We start from the raw sequence: 24907 nt of genomic DNA on the forward strand, positions 1-24907 counted from the left end.
ATGCGGTACATTCACCAGAATGCGGTACATTTACCAGAGTGGAGGACATTTACCAGGCTGGGACCATGATGTGGACAAATATACCAGAATGTAGGAAATATATATCAGGATGGGGGACATGTTTACCAGGAAGTGGCCAGGAAGGGGGACAGAACTACACAATGAAAGGGGAGGGGAGCAACTCGTACGTATTTAATGGGATTTCAAGATGTTCAGACTTTTAAATGTAGATGTGGATTACAGGGTGACCTCTGATTGCATTCCAGGCTAAAATCTCTGTCTAATATGCTGCAATTTTTTCCAGAAAGATCAATCCAACTGCAGTGTCTGGAAAGAGCAGGGTCTAAGCTTCAATGTGTGGTGAGCACGAATGAGCGTGATGCCCCCTGCTGGAGAGAAGAGAAGACGGCAAAGGTAAGGTTACAATCAATTATTTACATAATAGGATTGGTTGGCACTTCGGAAAAAAAAATGGGTTTAGGGCTACAGTTTGGACACTCGGCCTGTGAAAGGTTCGCCATGACTGTCCTATCACATACTTTACTGGATGTGTTCTTACGGTACAGCTGCTGTCAGTGGAAATCCAGGTAATGGGAGTAGTGATGAGTAAGGACGACCATGGTCGGGTGCTCGGTACTCGCTATGAGCATTTTGAGGATCAGATGGGCACGTCTTGCTAACTGAGCATAATGGAAGTCTATGGGAAACTCAAGCATCTTTCCGTAAGAATTTTACTATACTCAGTTGATAAAGATGAAGGAAAAATCGCGCAAATAGGGTCTTATTCAAAGTAAATTATAAAGAATAGCTTAGAGGGGTTCACGTCTTGTGGTTGTGCAGGTCACAAGCACCATAAAACGCCTGTAGGCCGCTGCAGAACCCACATGGAGATCAAACAATGGAAAGGAGAAAGGGTTAATCTTCTGTGCCGCCACAGTCCAAACGATATAAATTAGCAAATGATTTATTGGTCAACACGTTTCAAAGCCATCCAGGCTTCCTCATCAGGACAATCATATACCATATATGATTGTCCTGATGAAGAAGCCTGCATGGCTTTGAAACGTGTTGACCAATAAATCATATTCTAATTTATATCGTTTGGACTGTGTGGTGGCGCAGGATATTAACCCTTTCTCCTTTCCATTGTTTGATTATACTCAGTTAACAAGTTGAGCCCAGATAAGCGTCAAAATGCTCATTAAGATTACCAAGCACCCGAGCATGGTAGTGCTCGCTCATCACTAGTTACGAGTACTGAGCACCTGAGCATGGTAGTGCTCCCTCATCACTAGTTACCAGTACTGAGCACCCGAGCATGGTAGTGCTCGCTCATCACTAGTTACGAGTACTGAGCACCCGAGCATGGTAGTGCTCACTCATCACTAGTTACGAGTACTGAGCACCCGAGCATGGTAGTGCTCACTCATCACTAGTTACGAGTACTGAGCACCTGAGCATGGTAGTGCTCGCTCATCACTAGTTACGAGTACTGAGCACCTGAGCATGGTAGTGCTCGCTCATCACTAGTTACGAGTACTGAGCACCTGAGCATGGTAGTGCTCGCTCATCACTAGTTACGAGTACTGAGCACCTGAGCATGGTAGTGCTCACTCATCACTAGTTACCAGTACTGAGCACCCGAGCATGGTAGTGCTCGCTCATCACTAGTTACGAGTACTGAGCACCCGAGCATGGTAGTGCTCACTCATCACTAGTTACGAGTACTGAGCACCAGAGCATGGTAGTGCTCACTCATCACTAGTTACGAGTACTGAGCACCCGAGCATGGTAGTGCTCACTCATCACTAGTTACGAGTACTGAGCACCTGAGCATGGTAGTGCTCACTCATCACTAGTTACGAGTACTGAGCACCTGAGCATGGTAGTGCTCGCTCATCACTAGTTACGAGTACTGAGCACCTGAGCATGGTAGTGCTCGCTCATCACTAGTTACGAGTACTGAGCACCCGAGCATGGTAGTGCTCGCTCATCACTAGTTACGAGTACTGAGCACCCGAGCATGGTAGTGCTCACTCATCACTAGTTACGAGTACTGAGCACCTGAGCATGGTAGTGCTCACTCATCACTAGTTACGAGTACTGAGCACCTGAGCATGGTAGTGCTCACTCATCACTAGTTACGAGTACTGAGCACCCGAGCATGGTAGTGCTTGCTCATCACTAGTTACGAGTACTGAGCACCTGAGCATGGTAGTGCTCGCTCATCACTAGTTACGAGTACTGAGCACCCGAGCATGGTAGTGCTTGCTCATCACTAGTTACGAGTACTGAGCACCCGAGCATGGTAGTACTCACTCATCACTAGTTATGAGTACTGAGCACCTGAGCATGGTAGTGCTCGCTCATCACTAGTTACGAGTACTGAGCACCCGAGCATGGTAGTGCTCGATAATCACTAGTTACAAGTACTGAGCACCTAAGCATTGCAGTGCTCACTCATCACTAATTGGGAGCCTTGTATTTTAGACTTCAACCCGTCCTGACACATGACTAGAATCAGCTGTTATTTGAATTATGTGACAGGGTCCATTTTATTAAATTCTTGGAAAACCCATTTAATATAAGCCGCTTTCACACTCCGTTCCGGTCTCTGTTCAGTGGTCCTGTCGGAGCTTCCATTCGAACCCCCAGCAAAACGGGTTTCAGACGTGAGCACCGACGGAGCCACTGACTAAAATGGTGCGTACGGAGTCACTGTGTGCTCTGTCGTGCACCACTTTGAGGACTATACCCCATGCCCAGCAGGAAACCGGGAGTGCTGTTGCGTAACTACAGTCTGGCCCGTCCTAACATCAACATTGTTAGGCTATGTGCGCATGTTGCGTAATTACATGCAGTTACGCTGCGCTTTGTAGTGCAGCGTAACTGCATGCATCCTGCGTCCCCTGCATAATCTATGGAGATTGTGCAGAGGCCGTGCGCACGTGGCGTTTTAGAGCACAGCACTTCGGCTGCTGCCCGAAGCGCGCGTTCTAAGAAGTGACATGTCACTTCTTTCCTGTGCTCTGCATGCAGCTCCTGCTCTGTCTATGGGAGGAGCTGCAGTCAGAGCGCATGGAATCGGCATTTTTTTTTTCACTACGGACATTTTCTGCAGCGATTTGAAGCACACGTGTGCTCTTCAGATCGCTGCAGAAATTTCTGCAGTGACTGTACACAACGTGCGCACATAGCCTTAAAGTTGAGGAGTTGAACGATGATTGCAGACCCTTGATTCTCAAGATCAGAGGGGGCCTTAAAAGTCAGATCTCCACTGTTCATAAAGTGATGGCATAACCTGCAGATATGCGATCATATCACTTTATAAGATGGGAACCCCCTACAGTATAACAGTGTATATATGAAGGGGATTGCTTATAAAGGGATACCACCGAAGCACAATCAGTAAGAATTACCCAAACTAAAAAATGATTTCATTTGTGCTATTTAATACTTTTCAAACAAAAATAAAATAACACATTAAACCTAGATTATAACTTAAAGCTTCAGCGGTTTTAATCTTCACTGTGACGTACATTCAGTGGAACTTAAAAGACAAACGAAAAAAAAAAAGAAAAAACACTTGAAGTGCAAAGAGATTGTAAATGCAGTAGAACTGTAAGGTACTGTTGTCGACAGCAAACAGGTTAGTGTATGGAAAGAAAAATATTCATTAGCCGCCCGGCCTTGTATAAGTATTCTGGCTCTCCTGCACGTCCGCTCCATCAGTCCCACAGTCACAGGCAGCCTTTATAGTGCTCTCCATGTCCTGAACACATGGATGTTCATTTGTACAAGCTCATGGTGGGACTCTGGTACATGCACATGTAGGCATCGCACAGGAGCCGCCGCGCACAACCCTGAATGTTTCGAGAATCTAAGGCATGAAGTTCTTCCAAAGACATTTTCAGATATTCCCCGACTTCTGGGCAAGGAGTGACTTGTGGAATGTTAAATCCATTCTGCCCACCTGCAAAAAACAGAGAGACCTCTGGATCAGCATTTAGGGTATAGGTTATGTCAAAATTCAACCTTAAAAACAAAATGGAAACTATGAAACTTGGACCAAGACATTTCTAAGGCCACTTTCACATTGCGTTTTCACCTACATTTGTCAAGGAGAAATTCCATAGTTTCGGAAACCTCCTTCAGAACAGCGAATGTCTGCTCAAATCTCTGATTAATAGTTACTGAGCGCCAGCAAAAGAATTAGACCAAACTAATATCTGGTATAAACCCTACTGAGTCAGAGCACAAGAGTGACGTGCTTTATTTTTACCAGCCTTTTTATAGAGCAGTTATAGGGTTAATCTTTTAGTAAAATTTCTAAGTATGCCATTGGCTATATTAAAACATTTGCAAAAGGTCTGTGACCTATATCTCTTTTGGAACTCCCTCTGCAGCGCCTGCTATTTTCTGACTTCATCTCTGGCAATGTCTCTGACACGTAACATCTTCAGCCTTGAATTTGGACAAATAGCCAGTCTCTTATCACATCTGCATTTCGTTGCTTTGTATCAGTCTGCAGCTGGTGACCTTGGTATACAGTAAATATACTTTTCCTGTTACCAGCGGTAATCAGAGAACAGACTCTTCCATGTATCAATCAGCTGCAGGCTTTTAAAACTCCATCTTGCTCCTCATTTACAAAAGAAAACTTGGTTATAGAAAGGTATATAGTGGTTATATAAAAACAGATAGAGAAACATATACATATATTGTACTCAGACAGTAGAAAAGCACATAGAAAAATATTTTGTATTCTCACACGTTCACTGGTCCCGTCGGGGCATGCGTCCGAATCCTCCCGGCAAAACATGTTTCGGACACATATGCCGGCAGGGCTATTGACTATAATGGAGCAGACTCCGTTAGCGTGTATTCTGTCTTGCACCATTTTCGGGCATATACGTTTTCTGCAGGCGGACACCCGAACGTAGTCTACTACTGTACGTCTGGGTGTCCGCCTGCAGAAAACGTATATGCCCGAAAATGGTGCAAGACAGAATACACGCTAACGGAGTCTACTCCATTATAGTCAATGGCCCCGTCAGTGTATGCGTCCGAAACACGTTTTGCGGAAGGAAGGGGGGTTCGGACGGATGCCCCAACGGGAACGGTGAACGTAGGTAAAAACACAATGTGAAAGCGGCCTAAATCATTCTGAAAAGATATTAGGAACTTAGATCCTAAAAACAGTCTGTTTCAGATCTGCTACCTATATGCTGTATTTTACTGGATTATAAGATGCACCCCAAATTTAGAGAAAGAAAAATGCCTAAATAAACTTTGGGTGAAAATATTCTTATAATCCGGTTGTATCTTACCTGGGGGACGGCAGCGAGGCAGGGGCGATGGTAGAGTAGGGCGATGCTACAGCGGGTAGAGGCATTGCGAGGCAGGAGCCATCCCCAGTGACTATGTAAAAAAATGTTGGCAGTGTGGACTTCAAAGAAATGATGCATGTGCAGATGAGATCTTGGGTCGTCACTGAGCTGAAAGGTCAATCTGCGCACGCACCATTTCATTGAAGTCCACACCGACAACATTTTTTTTGCATATGGTCACTGGGGATGGCTCCTGCCTCGCAATACCTCCACCTACTGCAGCATCGCCCTACTTCATCATCGCCCCTGTCTCGCTGCCGCCCCCCCCCCAGGTAAGATACATCCTCAAGGGCGCCATGTTCCTTAAGTCCTCTTCTTATAGATCAATGGGCCGTAGGTCGCACATAAGCAGATGAGATCTCTGCTCGTCATTGAGCCAAGAGCTCAATCTGCGCACGCACCGACTCCAGGCGCGGTTTCTTTAACACTAGAAGTCCCAGAGAGGGGTCGTTTAACATTTCTACCATTGGAACCCAGAGACGGGTCGAATGACCTGAAGGATTTTAGCTAACATACCATAATCGCCGTCTTTTGTTCTGTAATTAAGGCCATTACTGTTGCACCACAGGAAGTTGTTGTTTTCCATTGAGTTTCTAGTTAGTTCTATTTGGTTTAGACTAAGGGTCATTTGACCCTCTTTCGGGACTGCAGGGGGGAGCTCGAAATTTCTGGGACTTCTAGTGTTAAAACGCGCACCGCCAATATTTTTTTTACATATAGTCAACGGGCTCCTGCCTCGCACTGCCCGTTGCTTTAAAGGGATGGCTACTGCTTTGCTGGGACACCCGCTGCACCACCTGCTCCTGCCTCGCATGCCTGCTGTTTCACCCTACTACTGCTACCACCATGCAGCAGGCAGAATGCCTCCCGTGCCCCCCACTCCATCACACACCCCCACTCACCAGTAAACTACACCTCCCATTTTCCTCCTAAATTTATGGGAGGAAAAGTGCATCTTATAATCTGAAAAATATGGTAGACAACGTTGCAAACTACTTATCCTACATAATGCCAGATTAGAGCTGCAACCCGGTCATGACCCCTGACTCTTGAAGCTCACATTACACCTCCAATCATGGTAAGGACTGGCAGACTGTCTGATATGCATTTAGATGGCAGGTCATACCTTAGTCAGAAGCACTTCATTGTGACTCGCCGTGAAATCTGTGCAGGTATCTGGCCGGTCATGGCCATCACTACCTGGCACCGGAGAGCACAGAAGCAATCTTCCATAATCCCTTGACCACCATGGATTATGGGTGTGGATGACTGTCTCCACTTGGGGCAACAGGTGAATTTTAAGCTTCTACTCCGAGGATTACTTTAATACAATGAGCTCAGAGTTTTCAATCATGTGAATACGTACCATCGCGATCGGCCATGCTGTCAAAAAACACCCACGCGGAGTCATCCCGTCCATACTTCACAAAAGCCACATAATGACTGGTCTCAATGCATAAAACGGCAAATAAGTCCATTTTCTGGTACGGTATGCAGCCGTGCCTCCAGTCCCAGTCCGGCAGCTCCTTGGGCAGGGACACCGGGTTGAATTTATGATGTTGTCTTTTTGGATGGAGATGAACCTTTTGGAGAGAAAAGATTAGCTGTAAAGCCATAACCCCTTCATGCCCAGGGGAGTTGTAACATTTTTTCCATGTACTTACCTGGGTATTGCAGGTTTTACAGAACTGCTTGATTTTCCCTGCAGATATGTCACAGTCATCATAGCACTCTCTGCATTCATACATGGCAAGTCCTCCGCAGATGCGGCACTGCCGGGGGGCTGGCGGGGGAATAGAGAAGACGGCAGGATTACACACAGACGCCATGTATACGGAGGTGATCTCATATCATCAATGGCTGACAAACGCCGGACTCACTGTCTTCCAACAGATCCGTGATGTTCAGGTCCAGGGAGGGGAAGATTTTGTTGAACATTTTAAAGTCTTTTCCGAATCGAGGCATCTGAATGATCAGACATGACGGAGCCTACGGGAGAAAATGCATCGCATCAATCATGACCTTCTTGGTGTAAACAGTAAGCCCTTAGGGACTGAGCAATTTTTCAATTAGCACACTTTAATTTTTTCTTCCCCTCTCCTTTTTCCAAGAGCCATAACTTTTTTTACTTTTCAACTGACATGATAGTTTACTGGACAAATGGGGAAAAAATACAAGTGATGTGAAACTGAAAAAAAACCAAAAACAAACAAAAACACTAACCGACAATAGTTTTTTTTATTTTTAATTTATTTTCTCAGCGTTCATTCTGCAGTAAAAAAATGACTTGGAAATGGGATTGTCCAGGTCAGTACGGTTATGACTAGGGATGATCGAATACCTCAAATATTCGGCTTCAGGAATATTTGCCAAATAGGTTGCCGCTATTCGACTATTCACGAATATTCGATGCGCAATGTAAGTCTATGGGAAACCCGAACAACAACTATTCGGCCTTCCCATAGACTTACATTGCACATCGAATATTCACATAGCGGCGAACTGTTCGTCGAATATTCGCGAAGCCGAATACTTGAGGTATTCGATTATCCCTAGTTATGACAATACTAGATTTGCAATTTTATTTTTTTTTAAAGTGGTGACATTTTTTTTTTTTTTTAGAAATTTGTAAAAAATAAAGAAATAAAGAAATAAATATTAGCTTTAGTCGCCATGTTCCAAAACCTGTTTCTTTTCCGGGTGGTGGAGCTATGTAAGGGGTCTTTTTTTTTGCATAGAGACCTATTTTTTTTTATTGGCACTATTTTAGGGTAGATAAGACACTTTGCTTCTTAAAGCACTTTTGTATGGCGTTTCGCAATCAAAAACCCACAATTCCAGGATTTTGTGGGGTTTTTTTTTTTTTTTTGGTCTTTTGCAGAACGCAAGCACATAGATCCCTCCGTGATCACGTCCTTTACACGGAGCCGCCACTGCTGCTGTCATGGCTTTACTGCAGTTGAATGCTTTACTGCACTGCTGCCGCCATAAAGCACTCAACTGCAGTAAAGCCATGATGGCAGCCTGCAGCCCTGTGCATTGGACGCGATCAGGGAGGGGTCTACAAGAAGCAGCTGAGGTCACCGCGGGAATGGAGGACAGGTGAGAATAATTTTTATTTCATAATAGAGGACAAGAATGGGACCAATAGGAGTACATTACTGTAGGGAACATTACTAGAGGATCCAAGGAAGGGGCACAAGGATGGGCACATTACAATAAGGGGGGGGCACAAGGACGAGGCACATTACTACATGGGGGGAGAAGGATGGGCACATTACCAATGTATGTAAGGTGCTGTGGAATTAATAGCGCTATATAAATGAATAAAATTATTATTAAATTATTATTATTACTACAAGGATGGGGCACATTACATTTTATTGGGATCTATTTTTATTTTTCAAACTTCCCAGTAGCTGCTGCATTTCCCTCCCTAGGCTGATACTGGAGTCAAGAGGGTTTCCCAGTTTTCTGTAGACTTAGGGGCCTCGGCTTATACTTGGGTCGGCTTATACTCGAGTATATACGGTATATTATTATATATATATATATATTTTTTTTTTTTAAACAGTTTTTTTATTTTTACTTTATTTGTTAATACCCATAGGGAACTTAAACCTGCAATTGTCTGCTTCTAGCATATCTAGCAGTACCAGGGTATATCTATATAGTAAAAATTGCTGCCTTCTATGAGGCCAGCCACATAACTGGCACAGGGGTAATGAGCCGGCGCTGGCTGTCACAGCAACAAACTGGTTCCCTACTATTGTGGTGTGGGAAAACCAATGGCCGCCTGAACTAACACCCAGGATGGATCATGGCGCTTAATTGCTGCGGTCTGGAATTGACAGCAGCATCTACGAGATTAACAGCAGCAATCGGCGGGCACAACGATCACCGCTGTTAGAGGCAGATGCCAGTTATATATTATATCCGGCATCTGCCCTGTGTTGAGCAGGTTCTGTTTCAAAGTCCCTGACACACTCCATACCAGATATATATGGGGTGTTAAGGAATTAATAATGTATGGAAAATTGCTGTAACTAAAGAAATAAAAAAAAAGTGTCTGCCATGGAGAATTATAAAAGAAGGGAAATAACATGCCTGACATCACGTTAGTAATCTGTGGCCACAGGACAAGATCCGTGAGAACCTGCTCCAACCTCCTGAATGTGCAGCTCTTCTTTTGATTAGCCGGCCTGGCGGGAGGTCACAGGCGCGTCACACCACAGCGATGACGCCGCATCAGGCCAACTAATCAAAAGAAGAGCTGGTACGTAAGAGTCGCTTTCCAAGGCACAAATTACTGATGCCTCCTGCGAATCAGTTCTCACTAACAGTATTATTATTATTATTATAGCGCCATCAATTCCATGGCTATTACATGTGAAAGGAGTATACATAATAGGGACAAGTACAATAATCATTAACAATACAAGGCACAGACAGGTACAGGAGTAGAGAGGTCCCTGCCCGCGAGGGCTCACAGTCTACAAGGGATGGGTGAGGATACAGTAGGTGAGGGTATAGCTGGTCGTGCGGCGCTATATCAGACAGAGGGTTACGGCAGGTTGTAGGCTTGTCGGAAGAGGTGGGTCTTCAGGTTCCTTTTGAAGCTTGTCAAGGTAGGCGAGAGTCTGATGTGTTGTGGCAGAGCATTTCAGAGTATGGGGGAGGCACGGGAGAAATCTTAGATGCGATGGTGGGAAGAGGAGATGAGAGAGGAGTAGAGAAGGAGATCTTGTGAGGATTGAAGGTTACGTGCAGGTAAGTACTGGGAGACTAGGTCACAGATGTAGGGAGGAGACAGGCTGTGGATGGCTTTGTAGGTCATGTTTAGTGTTTTGAACTGGAGTCGTTGGGCAATGGGAAGCCAGTGAAGGGATTGGCAGAGAGGAGAGGTCGGGGTGTAGCGGGGGGACAGGTGGATGAGCCGGGCAGCATAGTTTAGAATATATTGTAGGAATGCGAGACTGTTAGAAGGGAGGCCACAGAGCAGGAGGTTGCAATCATCCAGGCGGGAGATAATAAGGGCATGCACTAGGGTTTTTGCAGCTTCTTGGGAAAGGAATGAAAGAATCCGGGAAATATTTTTGAGTTGCAGGCGGTGAAGAGGGCTTGGCTGTGTGGCTTGAAAGAGAGATTAGAGTCTAGGAATACTCCCAGGCAGCGAGCACGTGGCACTGGGGAAAGTGAGCAGCCATTGACATTGATGGATATGTCAGGTGGAGGGGGTTGAGTGAGGAAGAGGAAAGACAATGAGCTCTGTTTTGTCCATGTTCAGTTTTAAGAATCGAGCAGAGAAGAAAGATGAAATAGCAGACAGACATTGTGGTATTCTGGTTAGTAGGGAGGTGATGTCAGGTCCAGAGAGGTAGATCTGCGTATCATCAGTGTAGAGATGATACTGAAAGCCGTGGGACTCTATGAGCTGTCCCAGGCCAAAGGTGTAAATGGAGAACAGCAGGGGTCGAAGAACTGAACCTTGGGAGACACCGACTGATAGGGGGCGAGATGACGAAGTGGAAGACGCTGAAAGTTCGGTCGGTTAAGTAGGAGGAGATCCAAGATAGCGCCAAGTCTGTGATGCCCAGAGATGAGAGAATCTGTAGTAGGAGGGAGTGGTCTACTGTGTCAAAGGCAGAGGACAGGTCCAGGAGGAGGAGGACACAGTAGTGTTGCTTGGCTTTGGCGGTTAGTAGGTCGTTAGTGACTTTGATTAGGGCAGTTTCAGTGAAATGATGTGAAATGATGGGGTCGGAAGCCAGATTGTAGCCAGTCAAAGAGGGAGCAGGAGGAGAGGTATGAGGACAATTCAAGATGGACGTGCTGTTCCAGTAGTTTTGAGGCATAGGGGAGAAGTGATATGGGAAGATAGTTATACACAAAGGAAGGGTCAAGGGAGGGCTTTTTGAGGATGGGTGTAATGGAGGCATGTTTAAAGCATGAAGGGAATACACCAGTTGTTAGTGATAGGTTGAGGCGATGGGTTAGGGTCGGGAGGAAGACTGTGGTGAGATTGGGGATGAGGTGGGATGGGAGTGGATCAAGCAGGCAGGTTGTGAGATGTGATCTTGAGAGTAGTCACATCTCACAGTCAATCACTTATAAGCAGCCATAACGCACTTTACCTCTGCAAACTTTAGGCTGCTGTTAATGAAGGACCACTCTAGCAGCTGCTGGATTGTGGGGACCCCGACATTCTCATTCTTGTCCATAAAAATCTGATAGAAGTAACAATCTTGCACTTTCTGTCCTGCCGACCTGAACGTTTAGGAATAATGGAAACAAGCAGTATATTAGGAATTGACATGAGCTTTATCTACACAATAACATATTTTACTCTCCCAACTCCCCCATACATATGCATGATCAGTTTGGCTGAGCATGCAAGTGTTTTTAAGGCTCAGTAAGCTACATCCAGACACCGCTTGTGGTTTTCCTTTTTTCCAATGTTTTTTTTATTAAAACTTGCTAAACATTGTCTTATCTCCTGGGAAAACAAAAAAATCCAGCATTGTCAATCAATATGACCAATCATTCTCAAGTGGGAAGGCTCGCTCACACACTGCATGGCAGCCAGCCGGCATTAATCTAATGCGTTTTTAGCTAAGAAAACAGTTTGTAATTGGGTTTCATTAGCTTCTATTTGGCTTTATAAAAGGGGCTCTCTCAGGTTTCAAGATCAGGAGCACACTGTTCCCTTCCTCCTGGTTCCCTGTATGCTGGGGGTCACTGTGCTCCTGATGATTGACAGTTGGGATCAGTAGCAGTGCTGAGCCGCTTGCCCGATCTGTGCACGCTCCGAGGCTGTGAGCAGTGGCAGCTTTGCCTCTGCAGCATTTTAGGAGCATTTAACCTGGTTAGATTGTGCGATCTGGCCAACTTTAAAGGGGGCTTTACACGGTAGCGATATCGCTAGCAATTTGTAGCGATAGCGAGCGTGTAAGTACCCGCCCCCGTCGCGCATGCGATTGTATGTGATAGCTGCCGTAGTGAACATTATCACTACGGCAGCGTCACACATACTTACCTGGTCGGCGGCGTCGCTGTGACTGCCGAACAATCCCTCCTTCAAGGGGGAGGGACGTTCGGCATCACAGCGACGTCACCGCAACGTCACTAAGCGGCCGGCCAATCAAAGCGGAGGGGCGGAGATGAGCAGGACGTAACATCCCGCCCACCTCCTTCCTTCCGCATTGTGGCCGGTGGCAGGTAAGGAGACGTTCCTCGCTCCTGCGGTGTCACACATAGCGATGTGTGCTGCCGCATGAGCGATGAACCACCTGGATAAACAACCTTTACCGATTTTTGAGTTTGGGACGACCTCTCCATGGTGAACGATTTTCACCATTTTTGAGGTCGCTGGTCAGTATCACACGCTGCGATATCGTTAATGACGCCGGATGTGCGTCACTAACAACTTGACCCCGACAACCAAACATTAACGATATCGTAGCGTGTAAAGCCCCCTTTAGTTTAGCACTTACAAGCTCTATTAAAAAGAGATTGTAAGTACTGCACATGTTCAGCTAGTTACCTTAAAGGGAACCTGTCACCAGAATTTTCGCTATTAAACTTAAAGAATCCCCTTCTGCAGCTCCTGGGCTGCATTCTATGAAGGTTCATCTTGCTACTGACCCCCCTTTCAGACATAACTTTATAAAATATTACCTTTTGCTATGGTAATGAGGTTTGCTGACCCCGGGGGCGGCTGTATTTCGTCAGTTATCCCCCCCTCCTGCCGCTGTTTGCCGTCCCCCAGTGTTCATTTACATAGATGAGGCCGCCGCCCTCATCTTCCGCAGTGCTCCGAGAGTCTCGCGCATGCGCAGTAGCACTATTGTGGGACTGAGCACTGTTTTCAAAACACGAGCGCCGGTGATGTTATTGCGCAGGCGCGAGATTATGGGCGGCCCTGTAAATGTCATCACCAGCGTCATCCAAGTACCCGTCCATAATCTCGTGCCCGCGCTTTTACCTCTGCGTCTACCGTTATGCGCTTGCGATGGCCATTGCTTATTTTTATCATCCCCGTTTACCTTTTTTTGAAAACAGTGCTTAGTCCTGCGATATTGCCACTGCGCATGCGCGAGACTCCCGGAGCACTGCGGAAGATGAGGGCGGCGGCCTCATCTATGTAAATGAACACTGGGGGACAGCGAACAGCGGCAGGAGGGGGGCTAACAGACGAAATACAGCCAGCCCCCGGGGGCCAGCAAACCTCATTACCATAGCAAAAGGTAATATTTTATAAAGTTGTTATGTAGGTCTGAAAGGGGGGGCCAGTAGCAAAATAAACCTTTCTAGAACGCAGCCCAGAAGCTGCAAAAGGGGATTATTTTAGTTTAATAGCGAAAATTCTGGTGACAGGTTCCCTTTAACAGCAACCATTAAACAATAAAATTAACAATCCCTCCATTCTTGAGAACAGGCAGGATTTTTATTAGCGTGTGAACTGAAAGTTGCTGGATTTACAAGTATTTTGCAATTTTAACCATTAGAGATGCTCAGACAAACTATCTAAATGGAGTCTGTCAGCAGGTTTTTGGTACCTCATCTGAGAGCAGCATGACATAGGCAAAGAGAACCTGAATCCAATAATGAATCACTTAGATTACTGGCTGCAGCCGTTCTGACACAATCAGAGATTTAGATTTAGCCATGTAGCAGAGCTGAAAAAGCAAACCCCGCCCACATCAGGCCCTCTATAGACATTATACATTGACAGCGAGTTGTCAATCAGACGAGGATGCGTGCCGGACTGTTATGCGTGTTACACTGTAGTCCGAGCAATGAGAAGTCCTGCTGGTTAAACAAACATAGCAAATAAATAACAGATCGGACAGTGACAATACATTCATCCCTGAATTACCTATGTTAACCCTTGCAGCATATTGCCTTCAGCTTACATAGCAAAAACCTGCTGACATATTCCCTTTAAGGCGGTTTTTCCTTGAACATTGCTGACTGCAGAAAAAAAAAAAATATCTAGGAATCCGTCAGTGAGCTCATTCGTTTGGAACTCTCTGATTTGCCTTTTCAGAAGCTTTTCTCAGCTGGTTTTTGACCACATCAAAGTTCAACTCTCCTTCACTGTTCTCTGCGGTCATAATTCAGCCGATATGAGCTTCAGACGGGACAAATAAGAGTTGCAAACTACCCATCTCAATGAGCTCACTGACAGATTCTTAATTAATCTCAACCAGAGGGAAGTAAAGCACAATTTGTGTTTATTTTTAAGCAGCTATTACTTTTACATATTATTTGTGTTTTATTAGCAAATTGTCAACGTAAAGTATTTGTCACTATACATAATATAACACATTGTCATTACATTTTATAACCAGACAGGGAAATAAAAAAAGACAAGCAGGGGTAAAAATACCCTAAAAATCAAAGGCAGCTCAGGTTTTCATTTTTGCCCTTTGGCCACTAGGTGTCACTGTAGGCAGCTGGTGTCCTATGGAACACTTCTAGCTCATGTCTGGGTTTATCATACTATTATAATATATTGGATATTTGCATAAACTGCATCCTTACAATATATCTCAATAGAAAACGAGTAGGGAAAATTATAACTAGTGACTCTTTATGCAGATTGACTCTAAAGATACTGAACCACCATCATGTGATAAAAAAAACACATATACCCTTGCAATGAAGAAAAAAACCTACTCTAGAATCTAAAATAATTGATTTTTATGGGAATCTTTGCAAGTATATACTGTCCTATAGTAATGGATGGTCAATTGGGGATTTTTTTTCCATATGTTATATCTAATACCTGGGCTCATTTGTTATGTTGTTTTGCATATAGGTTACCTTATTTTTAACAGGGGGTCTACTCTTAATATATGATGGAACAATATATTCAGGAACTCTTCTGGATCTGTTGTAAGAAAAGAAAAAAAATATATATAATAGTAATCGATAACCAGAAATACACATTGCAATTTAGATGCCACAACACTTTACAACCAGCAGATGGAGACAACGCACACTAAACAAAGCCTGGATTTTACTGTTGTGTGTATACGAATGCTGCATATATATATATATATATATATATATATATATATATATATATATATATATATATATATATATATATATATATATATCTCAAACACACACACACACGCATACATATATATATACACACACACACACACATTGTATATATATATATATGCACATTATATATATATATATATACACACACACATACACACATGTGATAACATAATACCAAAGGAGCAATTTCCAAACAATGAGGAGTCCATTATTCTACAGTGCGAAAGATTAATCAGAGGTAGAAAAAACCCCAAATAATCCTCCTACAGTGGATCGTCCCAGCAAATTCACCCCTAAGGCGGGCTTTGCACGCTGCGACATCAGTAACAATGTGTTACCAATGCTGCAGCGATAGTCCCGCCCCCGTCGCACGTTCGATATATAGTGAAAGCTGCCGTAGCGATTATTATCGCTACGGCAGCTTCACACGCACATACCTGCCGTGCGACGTCCCTCTGGCCGGCGACCCGCCTCCTTCCTTAGGGGGCGGGTCGTGCGGCGTCACAGGGACGTCACACGGCAGGCGGCCAATTGAAGCGGAGGGGCGGAGATGAGCAGGATGTAAACATCCCGCCCACCTCCGTCCTTCTCATTGCAGCCGGCGGCAGGTAAGTTGAAGTTCCTCGCTCCTGCGGCTTCATACACAGCGATGTGTGCTGCCGCAGGAGCGAGGAACAACATCGCACCTGTCGCTGCACCGGCATTATGGAAATGTCGGAGGCTGCAGCGATGATACGATAACGACGCTTTTGCGCTCGTTCATCGTATCAAAAAGGATTTGCACGTTGCGATATCGACTGCGACGCCGGATGTGCGTCACTTTCGATTTGACCCCACCGGCATCGCACGTGCAATGTCGCAACGTGCAAAGCCGCCCTAAGTCAGATTGTGCAATGCTCAAAACCCAAGAGCTGCAGCTCAGACTCTGGAGGCCTTAGTTTGCATATTTAATGTTAGAGTTCAAGAAAGTACAATTAGAACATGATTGAACAAATATGGCTTTAACCCCTTCATGACCTTTGACATATGAGTACGTCATGGCAATTGTGCGGGCACAGGAGCTGTGCCCACATGACCGCTGCTGGGAGCTGAGCTTAAGTGATAGCCAAGCTCTGGCTGTTACAACCAGGGATCATGCCCGCACCACCCCTGACTGCACACCTCTAGATGAGATGAATTTCTTAAGAGGTGTAGTTTCCAAAACGAGGTCACTTGTGGGGGTTTCTGCTGTTTAGGCACATTAGGGGATTTTCTAATATGACTTGGTGTCTAAAATCTGTTCCAGCCAAAATGGCGCTCCAAAATTCTTTGTGCAGAGCCGACGTATTTTTACGAACGACGTTCAGGAGGGAATCCGCGACCCCCTGCATGCTGCCATTGCCGGGTTTCCGGTGCAAAATGGTAAAACACCAGGATCTGATTGGCTCAGGTCCTAGTGATATTAACCCCTTATTAACTTAAAAAAGTTAATAAAAATAAACAAAAATACTTGCAAAATGTAAAGGGAAAAAAAAATTTATACCCAAAAATACGTTTATTTACCGTATTTTTCGGACTATAAGATGCACCGGACTATAAGACGCACCCTGGTTTTAGAGGAGGAAAATAGGAAAATAAAACTTTAAGCAAAAAAATGTGGTCATGACACACTGTTATGGGGCGAGGATTTGCTGCTGACACTGTTATGGGGGTAATGTCCCCAAATTCTCTACTAAGGTACCCCATCCTGGTAATGATCCTCCTGCCTTGTATATGATCCTGCTATAAACACCCATCCTGCTCATATACCCCCATCCTGCTTATATACCAGCATCCTGCTCATATTCCCCCATCCTATTCATATACCCCCATCCTGTTCATATACCCCCATCCTGTTCATATTCCCCCATCCTGCTCATATACTCCCATCCTGTTCATATACCCCCATCCTGTTCATATACCACCCATCCATCCTGCTCATATACTCCCATCCTGTTCATATACCCCCATCCTGTTCATATACCACCCATCCATCCTGCTCATATACTCCCATCCTGTTCATATACTCCCATCCTGTTCATATTCCCCCATCCATCCTGCTCATATACTGCCATCCTGTTCATATACCCCCCATCCATCCTGCTCATATACTCCCATCCTGTTCATATACTCCCATCCTGTTCATATACTCCCATCCTGTTCATATACTCCCATCCTGTTCATATACCCCCATCCATCCTGCTCATATACTGCCATCCTGTTCATATACCCCCCATCCATCCTGTTCATATACTCCCATCCTGTTCATATACTCCCATCCTGTTCATATACTCCCATCCTGTTCATATACTCCCATCCTGTTCATATACCCCCCATTCATCCTGCTCATATACTGCCATCCTGTTCATATACCCCCATCCTGTTCATATACCCCCCATCCATCCTGCTCATATACTGCCATCCTGTTCATATTCCCCCATCCATCCTGTTCATATACCCCCATCCTGTTCATATACTTCCATCCTGTTCATATACCCCCCATCCCTCCTGCTCATATACTCCCATCCTGCTATATGCCCCCATCGTGCTCATATACCATCCTGGTATATGGCCTGTATCCTATAGCACAGAGGAAAAAAAACCAAAACGTTTATACTCACCTGTTCCTCACTCCCTGCAGCCGATCATCTTCCTCTCTGCACCACTGACCTGTGTGTGTGTGGAGCCGTTCCCCTGCAGCACGCTATGTCTTCCTGTCTGTGCCGATCAGCTGATCAGCACAGATCAGCTGACCGGCACAGACAGGAAGACATCGCGTGCTGCGGGGGAACGGCTCCACACACGGGGACGGGTGAGTACACTGATTCACTGCACCCCGTGCTGATTATGACGCACGGAGGGCAGTGAATACAGCCGCACATGATCACTCCAGGCTGTAATTGCCAGGGGTGATCATGTGGACCGGCTCTTTACTATGCGCGTTGTTTATGCTGATTATGACGTGCGGGGGCAGTGAATACAGCCGCACATGATCACTCCAGGCTGTAATTGCCAGGGGTGATCATGCGGGCCGGCTCTTTGCTATGCGCGCGTCCCCGCTCGTCCTCCCGCCCACCTGTCAGCGCCGGCTTCTGCGCTGAGAAATGGGCGGGAGGATGGGCGTGCATATGTAATGAGCGGGCACACGTGGTCACAGCAGCCTGCTACAGCCTGCTCGTGCCCCCGATGACCCGCTCCACCGCAGCACCTCATTCCAGCCACAGCCACAGTCAGACCATAAGACGCACCCCCAACTTTCCCCCAACATTTGGGGGAAAAAAAAAGTGCGTCTTATGGTCCGAAAAATACGGTATATAAAAACAAAAACATAAAAAGAAAGACCTGATCTATAAAACTGTCACAATTTAAAACTTTCAGTGAACAGTTTAAAAAAAGGGTAAAAAAAAGTGCTTTTTCATCATACTGCAAAAAAAAGTGGAATAAAACGCAATCAAAAAGTTGAATATAAACAAAAATGATATTAATGAAAACCACATCTTGTACCGCAAAAAACAAACCGCCACACAGCTGCATCAGTGGAAAAATAAAAAAGTTACAGCTTTAATAATACAGCAATGTCCCACAAAATTATTTTTTCGAAAAAAAGGGAATTTTGTTTACTTACCGTAAATTCCTTTTCTTCTAGCTCCTATTGGGAGACCCAGACAATTGGGTGTATAGCTTCTGCCTCTGGAGGCCACACAAAGTATTACACTTTTAAAAAAGTGTAACCCCTCCCCTCTGCCTATACACCCCCCCGTGCATCACGGGCTCCTCAGTTTTGGTGCAAAAGCAGGAAGGAAAAAACTTATAAATTGGTCTAGGGTAAATTCAATCCGAAGGACGTTCGGAGAACTGAAGACCATGAACCAAAAGAACAAATCAACATCAACAACATGTGTACACAAAAGAACAACCAGCCCAAAAGGGCACAGGGGTGGGTGCTGGGTCTCCCAATAGGAGCTAGAAGAAAAAGAATTTAAGGTAAGTAAACAAAATTCCCTTTTTCTTTGTCGCTCCATTGGGAGACCCAGACAATTGGGACGTCCAAGAGCAGTCCCTGGGTGGGTAAAAGAATACTACAATAAAAAGATTCGAAAGCGGCCCCCTCTTACAGGTGGGCAACCGCCGCCTGGAGGACTCGCCTACCGAGACTGGCGTCTGCCGAAGCATAGGTATGCACTTGATAGTGCTTCGTGAAAGTGTGCAGACTAGACCACGTAGCTGCCTGACACACCTGCTGAGCCGTCGCCCGGTGCCGCAATGCCCAGGACGCACCTACGGCTCTGGTAGAATGGGCTTTCAGCCATGAAGGGAGCGGAAGCCCAGAAGTACGGTAGGCCTCGAGAATCGGTTCCTTGATCCACCGAGCCAAAATTGACTTGGAGGCCTGAGAGCCCTTACGCTGGCCAGCGACAAGGACAAAGAGCGCGTCAGAACGGCGCAGGGGCGCCGTGCGAGACACGTAGAACCGGAGTGCTCTCACTAGATCCAAAGAGTGCAAATCCTTTTCACACTGGTGAATTGGGTTAGGGCAAAAGGAAGGCAAGGAGATATCCTGATTTAGATGAAAAGGGGATACCACCTTAGGGAGAAATTCCGGGACAGGACGCAGAACCACCTTATCCTGGTGGAAAACCAGGAAGGGAGCTTTGCATGACAGCGCTGCAAGCTCAGACACTCTCCGAAGTGACGTGACTGCCACCAAGAAGGCCACCTTCTGCAAAAGACGGGAGAGAGAGACATCCCACAGCGGCTCAAAAGGCGGCTTTTGAAGAGCCGTCAGGACCCTGTTAAGGTCCCAAGATTCCAACGGACGTTTGTAAGGTGGGACCATGTGGCAAACCCCCTGCAGGAACGTGCGGACCTGCGGAAGCCTGGCTAGACGCTTTTGAAAAAACACGGAGAGCGCCGATACTTGGCCCTTGAGAGAGCCGAGGGACAAACCCTTGTCCATTCCAGATTGTAGGAATGAAAAGAATGTGGGTAAGGCAAACGGCCATGGAGAAAAACCGTTATCAGAGCACCAGGATAAGAAGATTTGCCAAGACCTGTAATAGATTTTGGCGGACGTTGGCTTCCTGGCTTGTCTCATGGTGGCAATGACATCCTGGGATAACCCTGAAGACGCTAGGAGCCAGGACTCAATGGCCACACAGTCAGGTTGAGGGCCACAGAATTCAGATGGAAAAACGGGCCTTGTGACAGCAAGTCTGGGCGGTCTGGAAGTGCCCACGGTTGACCCACCGTGAGATGCCACAGATCCGGATACCACGACCGCCTCGGCCAGTCTGGAGCGACGAGAATGGCGCGACGGCAGTCGGACCTGATCTTGCGTAGTACCCTGGGCAGCATCGCCAGAGGGGGAAACACATAAGGCAGTCGAAACTGCGACCAATCCTGGACTAAAGCATCCGCTGCCAGAGCTCTGTGATCCTGAGACCGTGCCATGAAGGCCGGGACCTTGTTGTTGTGTCGTGACGCCATGAGATCGACGTCCGGCATTCTCCAGCGGCGACAGATCTCTCGAAACACGTCTGGGTGAAGAGACCATTCCCCCGCGTCCATGCCCTGACGACTGAGAAAATCTGCTTCCCAGTTTTCTACGCCCGGGATGTGAACTGCGGAGATGGTGGAGCCTGTGACTTCCACCCACTGCAGAATCCGCCGGACTTCCTGGAAGGCTTGACGACTGCGAGTGTCGCCTTGGTGGTTGATGTAGGCGACGGCAGTGGCGTTGTCCGACTGGATTCGGATCTGCCTGCCCTCCAGCCACCGATGGAAAGCCAATAGGGCTAGATATACTGCCCTTATCTCCAGGATATTGATCTGAAGGGACGATTCTATTGGAGTCCAGGTTCCTTGAGCCCTGTGGTGGAGAAAAACCGCTCCCCAACCTGACAGACTCGCGTCCGTGGTGACCACGGCCCAGGTTGGGGGTAAGAAGGATTTTCCCCGAGACAGAGATGTGGGTAGGAGCCACCACTGAAGTGATGTTTTGGTTGCAAGGGAAAGAGAGATGTTGTTGTCGAGGGAAGCCGAACTCTTGTCCCATTTGCGAAGAATGTCCCATTGGAGTGGCCGTAGATGGAATTGCGCGAACGGCACTGCCTCCATAGCTGCCACCATCTTCCCCAGGAAGTGCATGAGGCGCCTTACGGGGTGTGACTGACTCCGAAGAAGAGATTGCACCCCCGCCTGCAGAGAAAGCTGTTTGTCCCGCGGTAGCTTGACTAACGCTGGCTGGGTATGAAAACTGAGGAGCCCGTGGTCCACGGGAGGGTGTATAGGCAGAGGGGAGGGGTTACACTTTTTTAAAAGTGTAATACTTTGTGTGGCCTCCAGAGGCAGAAGCTATACACCCAATTGTCTGGGTCTCCCAATGGAGCGACAAAGAAAATTATTTTTTTTTGTGTAAAAGCAGCAAAACATAAAAAATTATATAAATGTGGTATCACTGTAACCGTACTGACTCGAAGAATAAACCTGGGTTGTTACTTTCCCCAAACAGTAAACGGCATGAAAAAAAAATCACAAAAAACAATTCCTGAATTGCTGTTTTATGTTAATTCTATCTACAAAAAATGAGAATAAAAAAAACTATCCAAAAATGTTATGTGCCCAAAAATGGTACCAATAGAAAGGTCAACTCGTCCTGCAAAAAACAAGACGTCACATGGATGGCTCTCCAAACACAGCACCTGCTATCTATTCCAGACAATGGTGCGCTCTAAAATTCAAATGGCGCTCCTTCGCTTCTGACCCCTGCCATGCGCTCAAATAGTAGATTTCCACCACATGTGAGATATCCGCGTACTCAGGAGAAATTGCAAAGTTAATTTCATGGTGCACTTTTTCCTGATACCCTTGTGAAAAAAAAGCTACGTGGTTGAAGTAACAGTGTTGTGGTAAAAATCTATTTTTTCATTTTCACAGCTCAACCTTATAAAATTCTGCAGCCCCTGATGATTCAAGGTGCTCACCAACTATCTAGATATATTCCTTGATGGGTCTAGTCTCCAAAATGGGGTCACTTGTGGGGGAGCTCCACTGTTAAGCCCTTCACCCCCGGCCACTAAAACACCCTTCTCACAGGTCCATTTTTTTGCAATTTTGACCAGTGTCACTTTGGCAGGTTAGAACTCTGGAACGTGTCAATGGATCTCGGTGATTCCGACATTGTTTTTTTGTGACATGTTGTTCATGTATTTTTTGCGTTTGTGAAAATTTTGGAAAATTTTGCAATTTTCAAACTTTGAAATTTTATGCCCATAAATCCAAGACATATGTCACAAAAAATAGTTTCTAAATAATAAATCCCACATGTTTACTTTACACCAGCGCAATTTTTGAAACAACATTTTTTTTTGTTAGGAGGTTAGAAGGGATCAAAGTTCATCAGCAATTTATCATTTTTCCAACAAAATTTGCAAGATCTTTTTTTTTTACGTGCATCCAAACAATTGATTTCCACTACATATGAGGTATCTGTGTACACAGGAGAAATTGCACAATAAATATTATGGTGCATTTTTCCTGTTACCTTTTTGAAAATGCAAAGTTTTATGGCTAAAGTAACATTTTTGTGGGAAAAAAGTAAAATTTTCATTTTTTTTTCCCTTCCACGTGGCTTTGGTTCCTGTGAAGCACCTAAAGGGTTAATAAACTTTTTGGATGTGGTTTTGAGCCGTGTGAGGGGTGCAGTTTTTAAAATGGTGTCACTTTTGGGTATTTTCTGTCCCTTAGGCCCCTAAGTCACTTCAAATGTGATGTGGTGCCTACAACAAATGGTTTTGTAAATCTTGTTGGAAAAATGAGAAATTGCTGATGAACTTTGATCCCTTCTAACAAAAAAAAATATGTTTCAAAAACTGTGTTGATGTAAAGTAAACATTGGAGAAATGTTATTTATTAACTATTTTTTCTAACATAATTCTGATGTGTCTTGTTTATGATTATTGTACTTGTCCCTATTATGTACACCCCTTTGACATGTAATGCGCCATGGAATTGATGGTGCTATAATAATAAATAATAATTATAAATAATAATTTAAGGGCATAAAAATTAAAAGTTTGAAAATTGCAACATTTTCAAAAATTTTTACCAAATTTCCGATATTTTCACAAACGCAAAAGATATTGTCTTAATTTTAGCCATATCCTGAAGTGCAACATGTCACGAAAAAAGAGAATTTTGTTTACTTACCGTAAATTCTTTTTCTTATAGTTCAGACATGGGAGACCCAGACCATGGGTGTATAGCTTCTGCCTCCGGAGGACACACAAAGTACTACACTCAAACGTGTAGCTCCTCCCTCCGGGCTATATACATCCCCTGGATGAGAATCTAACCAGTTTAGTGCAAAAGCTGAAGGAGGACATCCACCTATAAGTAGAGACAGAGTAAAACTCGGAAAAACGGAACCTCTGTCTACAACAGCCGGTGAAACACACGGAACAAGAACTGCCAACAGGCAACAGGGAGGGTGCTGGGTCTCCCATGTCGGAACTATAAGAAAAAGAATTTACGGTAAGTAAACAAAATTCTCTTTTTCTTCATCGTTCCTTATGGGAGACCCAGACCATGGGACGTCTCAAAGCAGTCCATGGGTGGGAAATAAACCAAACTGAGAAGTAGGCAAAACCTAACTTCACAAATGGGCGACAGCCGCCTGAAGGATGCGTCTGCCCAAGCTCGCATCTGCCGAAGCATGAGCATGCACTTGGTAGTGCTTCGAAAAGGTGTGCAGACTAGACCAGGTGGCAGCCTGACAAACCTGCTGAGCCGTAGCCTGGTGCCTGAAAGCCCAGGAGGCACCGACAGCTCTGGTCGAGTGCGCCTTAATCCCTGGCGGAGGGGGCACCTGAGAACACTGGTAGGCATCGGAGATGGCCGACCTAATCCAACGAGCTAGGGTCGGTTTAGAAGCCGAGAGACCCTTGCGCTGACCCGTGGTTAGTACAAAAAGTGAGGTGCACCGCCTAAAAGCGGCGGTGCACGACACATAGATTCGGAGCGCCCGCACCAAATCCAAGGTATGCAATGCCTTCTCAAAGCGATGCACAGGGGTCGGACAAAGGGAAGGCAGCGAAATGTCCTGGTTAAGGTGGAAAGAAGACACCACCTTAGGGAGAAAATCCGGAGTCGGACGGAGAACCACCTTGTCTTGGTGAAACACCAAAAAAGGCGACTCCGAAGAGAGCGCAGCCAAATCAGAGACTCTCCTGAGAGAAGTTATGGCTACTAGAAAAACCACTTTCTGTGAAAGTCTAAACAAGGGAACCTCCCTAAGAGGCTCAAAGGGGGGTTTCTGTAAGGCCGTGAGGACCAGATTAAGGTCCCAGGGATCCAAAGGCCGCCGGTAAGGTGGAATGATGTGAGATGCGCCTTGCATGAAGGTGCGCACCTGAGCCAGT

General features: G+C 45.6%; 1 protein-coding gene across 1 annotated transcript in view; it reads right to left on the reverse strand.

Moving 5' to 3' along the window:
• Positions 1-3432: 3432 nt before the first annotated feature.
• Positions 3433-24907, reverse strand: part of CYLD (CYLD lysine 63 deubiquitinase) — a 147220-nt gene continuing 125745 nt past the window's right edge. The window contains exons 14-19 of the mRNA XM_075325738.1: positions 15219-15285; positions 11525-11657; positions 7271-7379; positions 7055-7173; positions 6757-6973; positions 3433-3973 (exon numbers count right to left, since the gene is read on the reverse strand). Coding sequence (XP_075181853.1) covers positions 3789-3973; positions 6757-6973; positions 7055-7173; positions 7271-7379; positions 11525-11657; positions 15219-15285 — 830 coding nt within the window. The 3' untranslated portion in view covers positions 3433-3788. The remainder of the gene's footprint in view (positions 3974-6756; positions 6974-7054; positions 7174-7270; positions 7380-11524; positions 11658-15218; positions 15286-24907) is intronic.

The sequence above is a fragment of the Anomaloglossus baeobatrachus genome, chromosome 10 (assembly GCF_048569485.1).
Source record: "Anomaloglossus baeobatrachus isolate aAnoBae1 chromosome 10, aAnoBae1.hap1, whole genome shotgun sequence".
NCBI lineage: Eukaryota > Metazoa > Chordata > Amphibia > Anura > Aromobatidae > Anomaloglossus > Anomaloglossus baeobatrachus.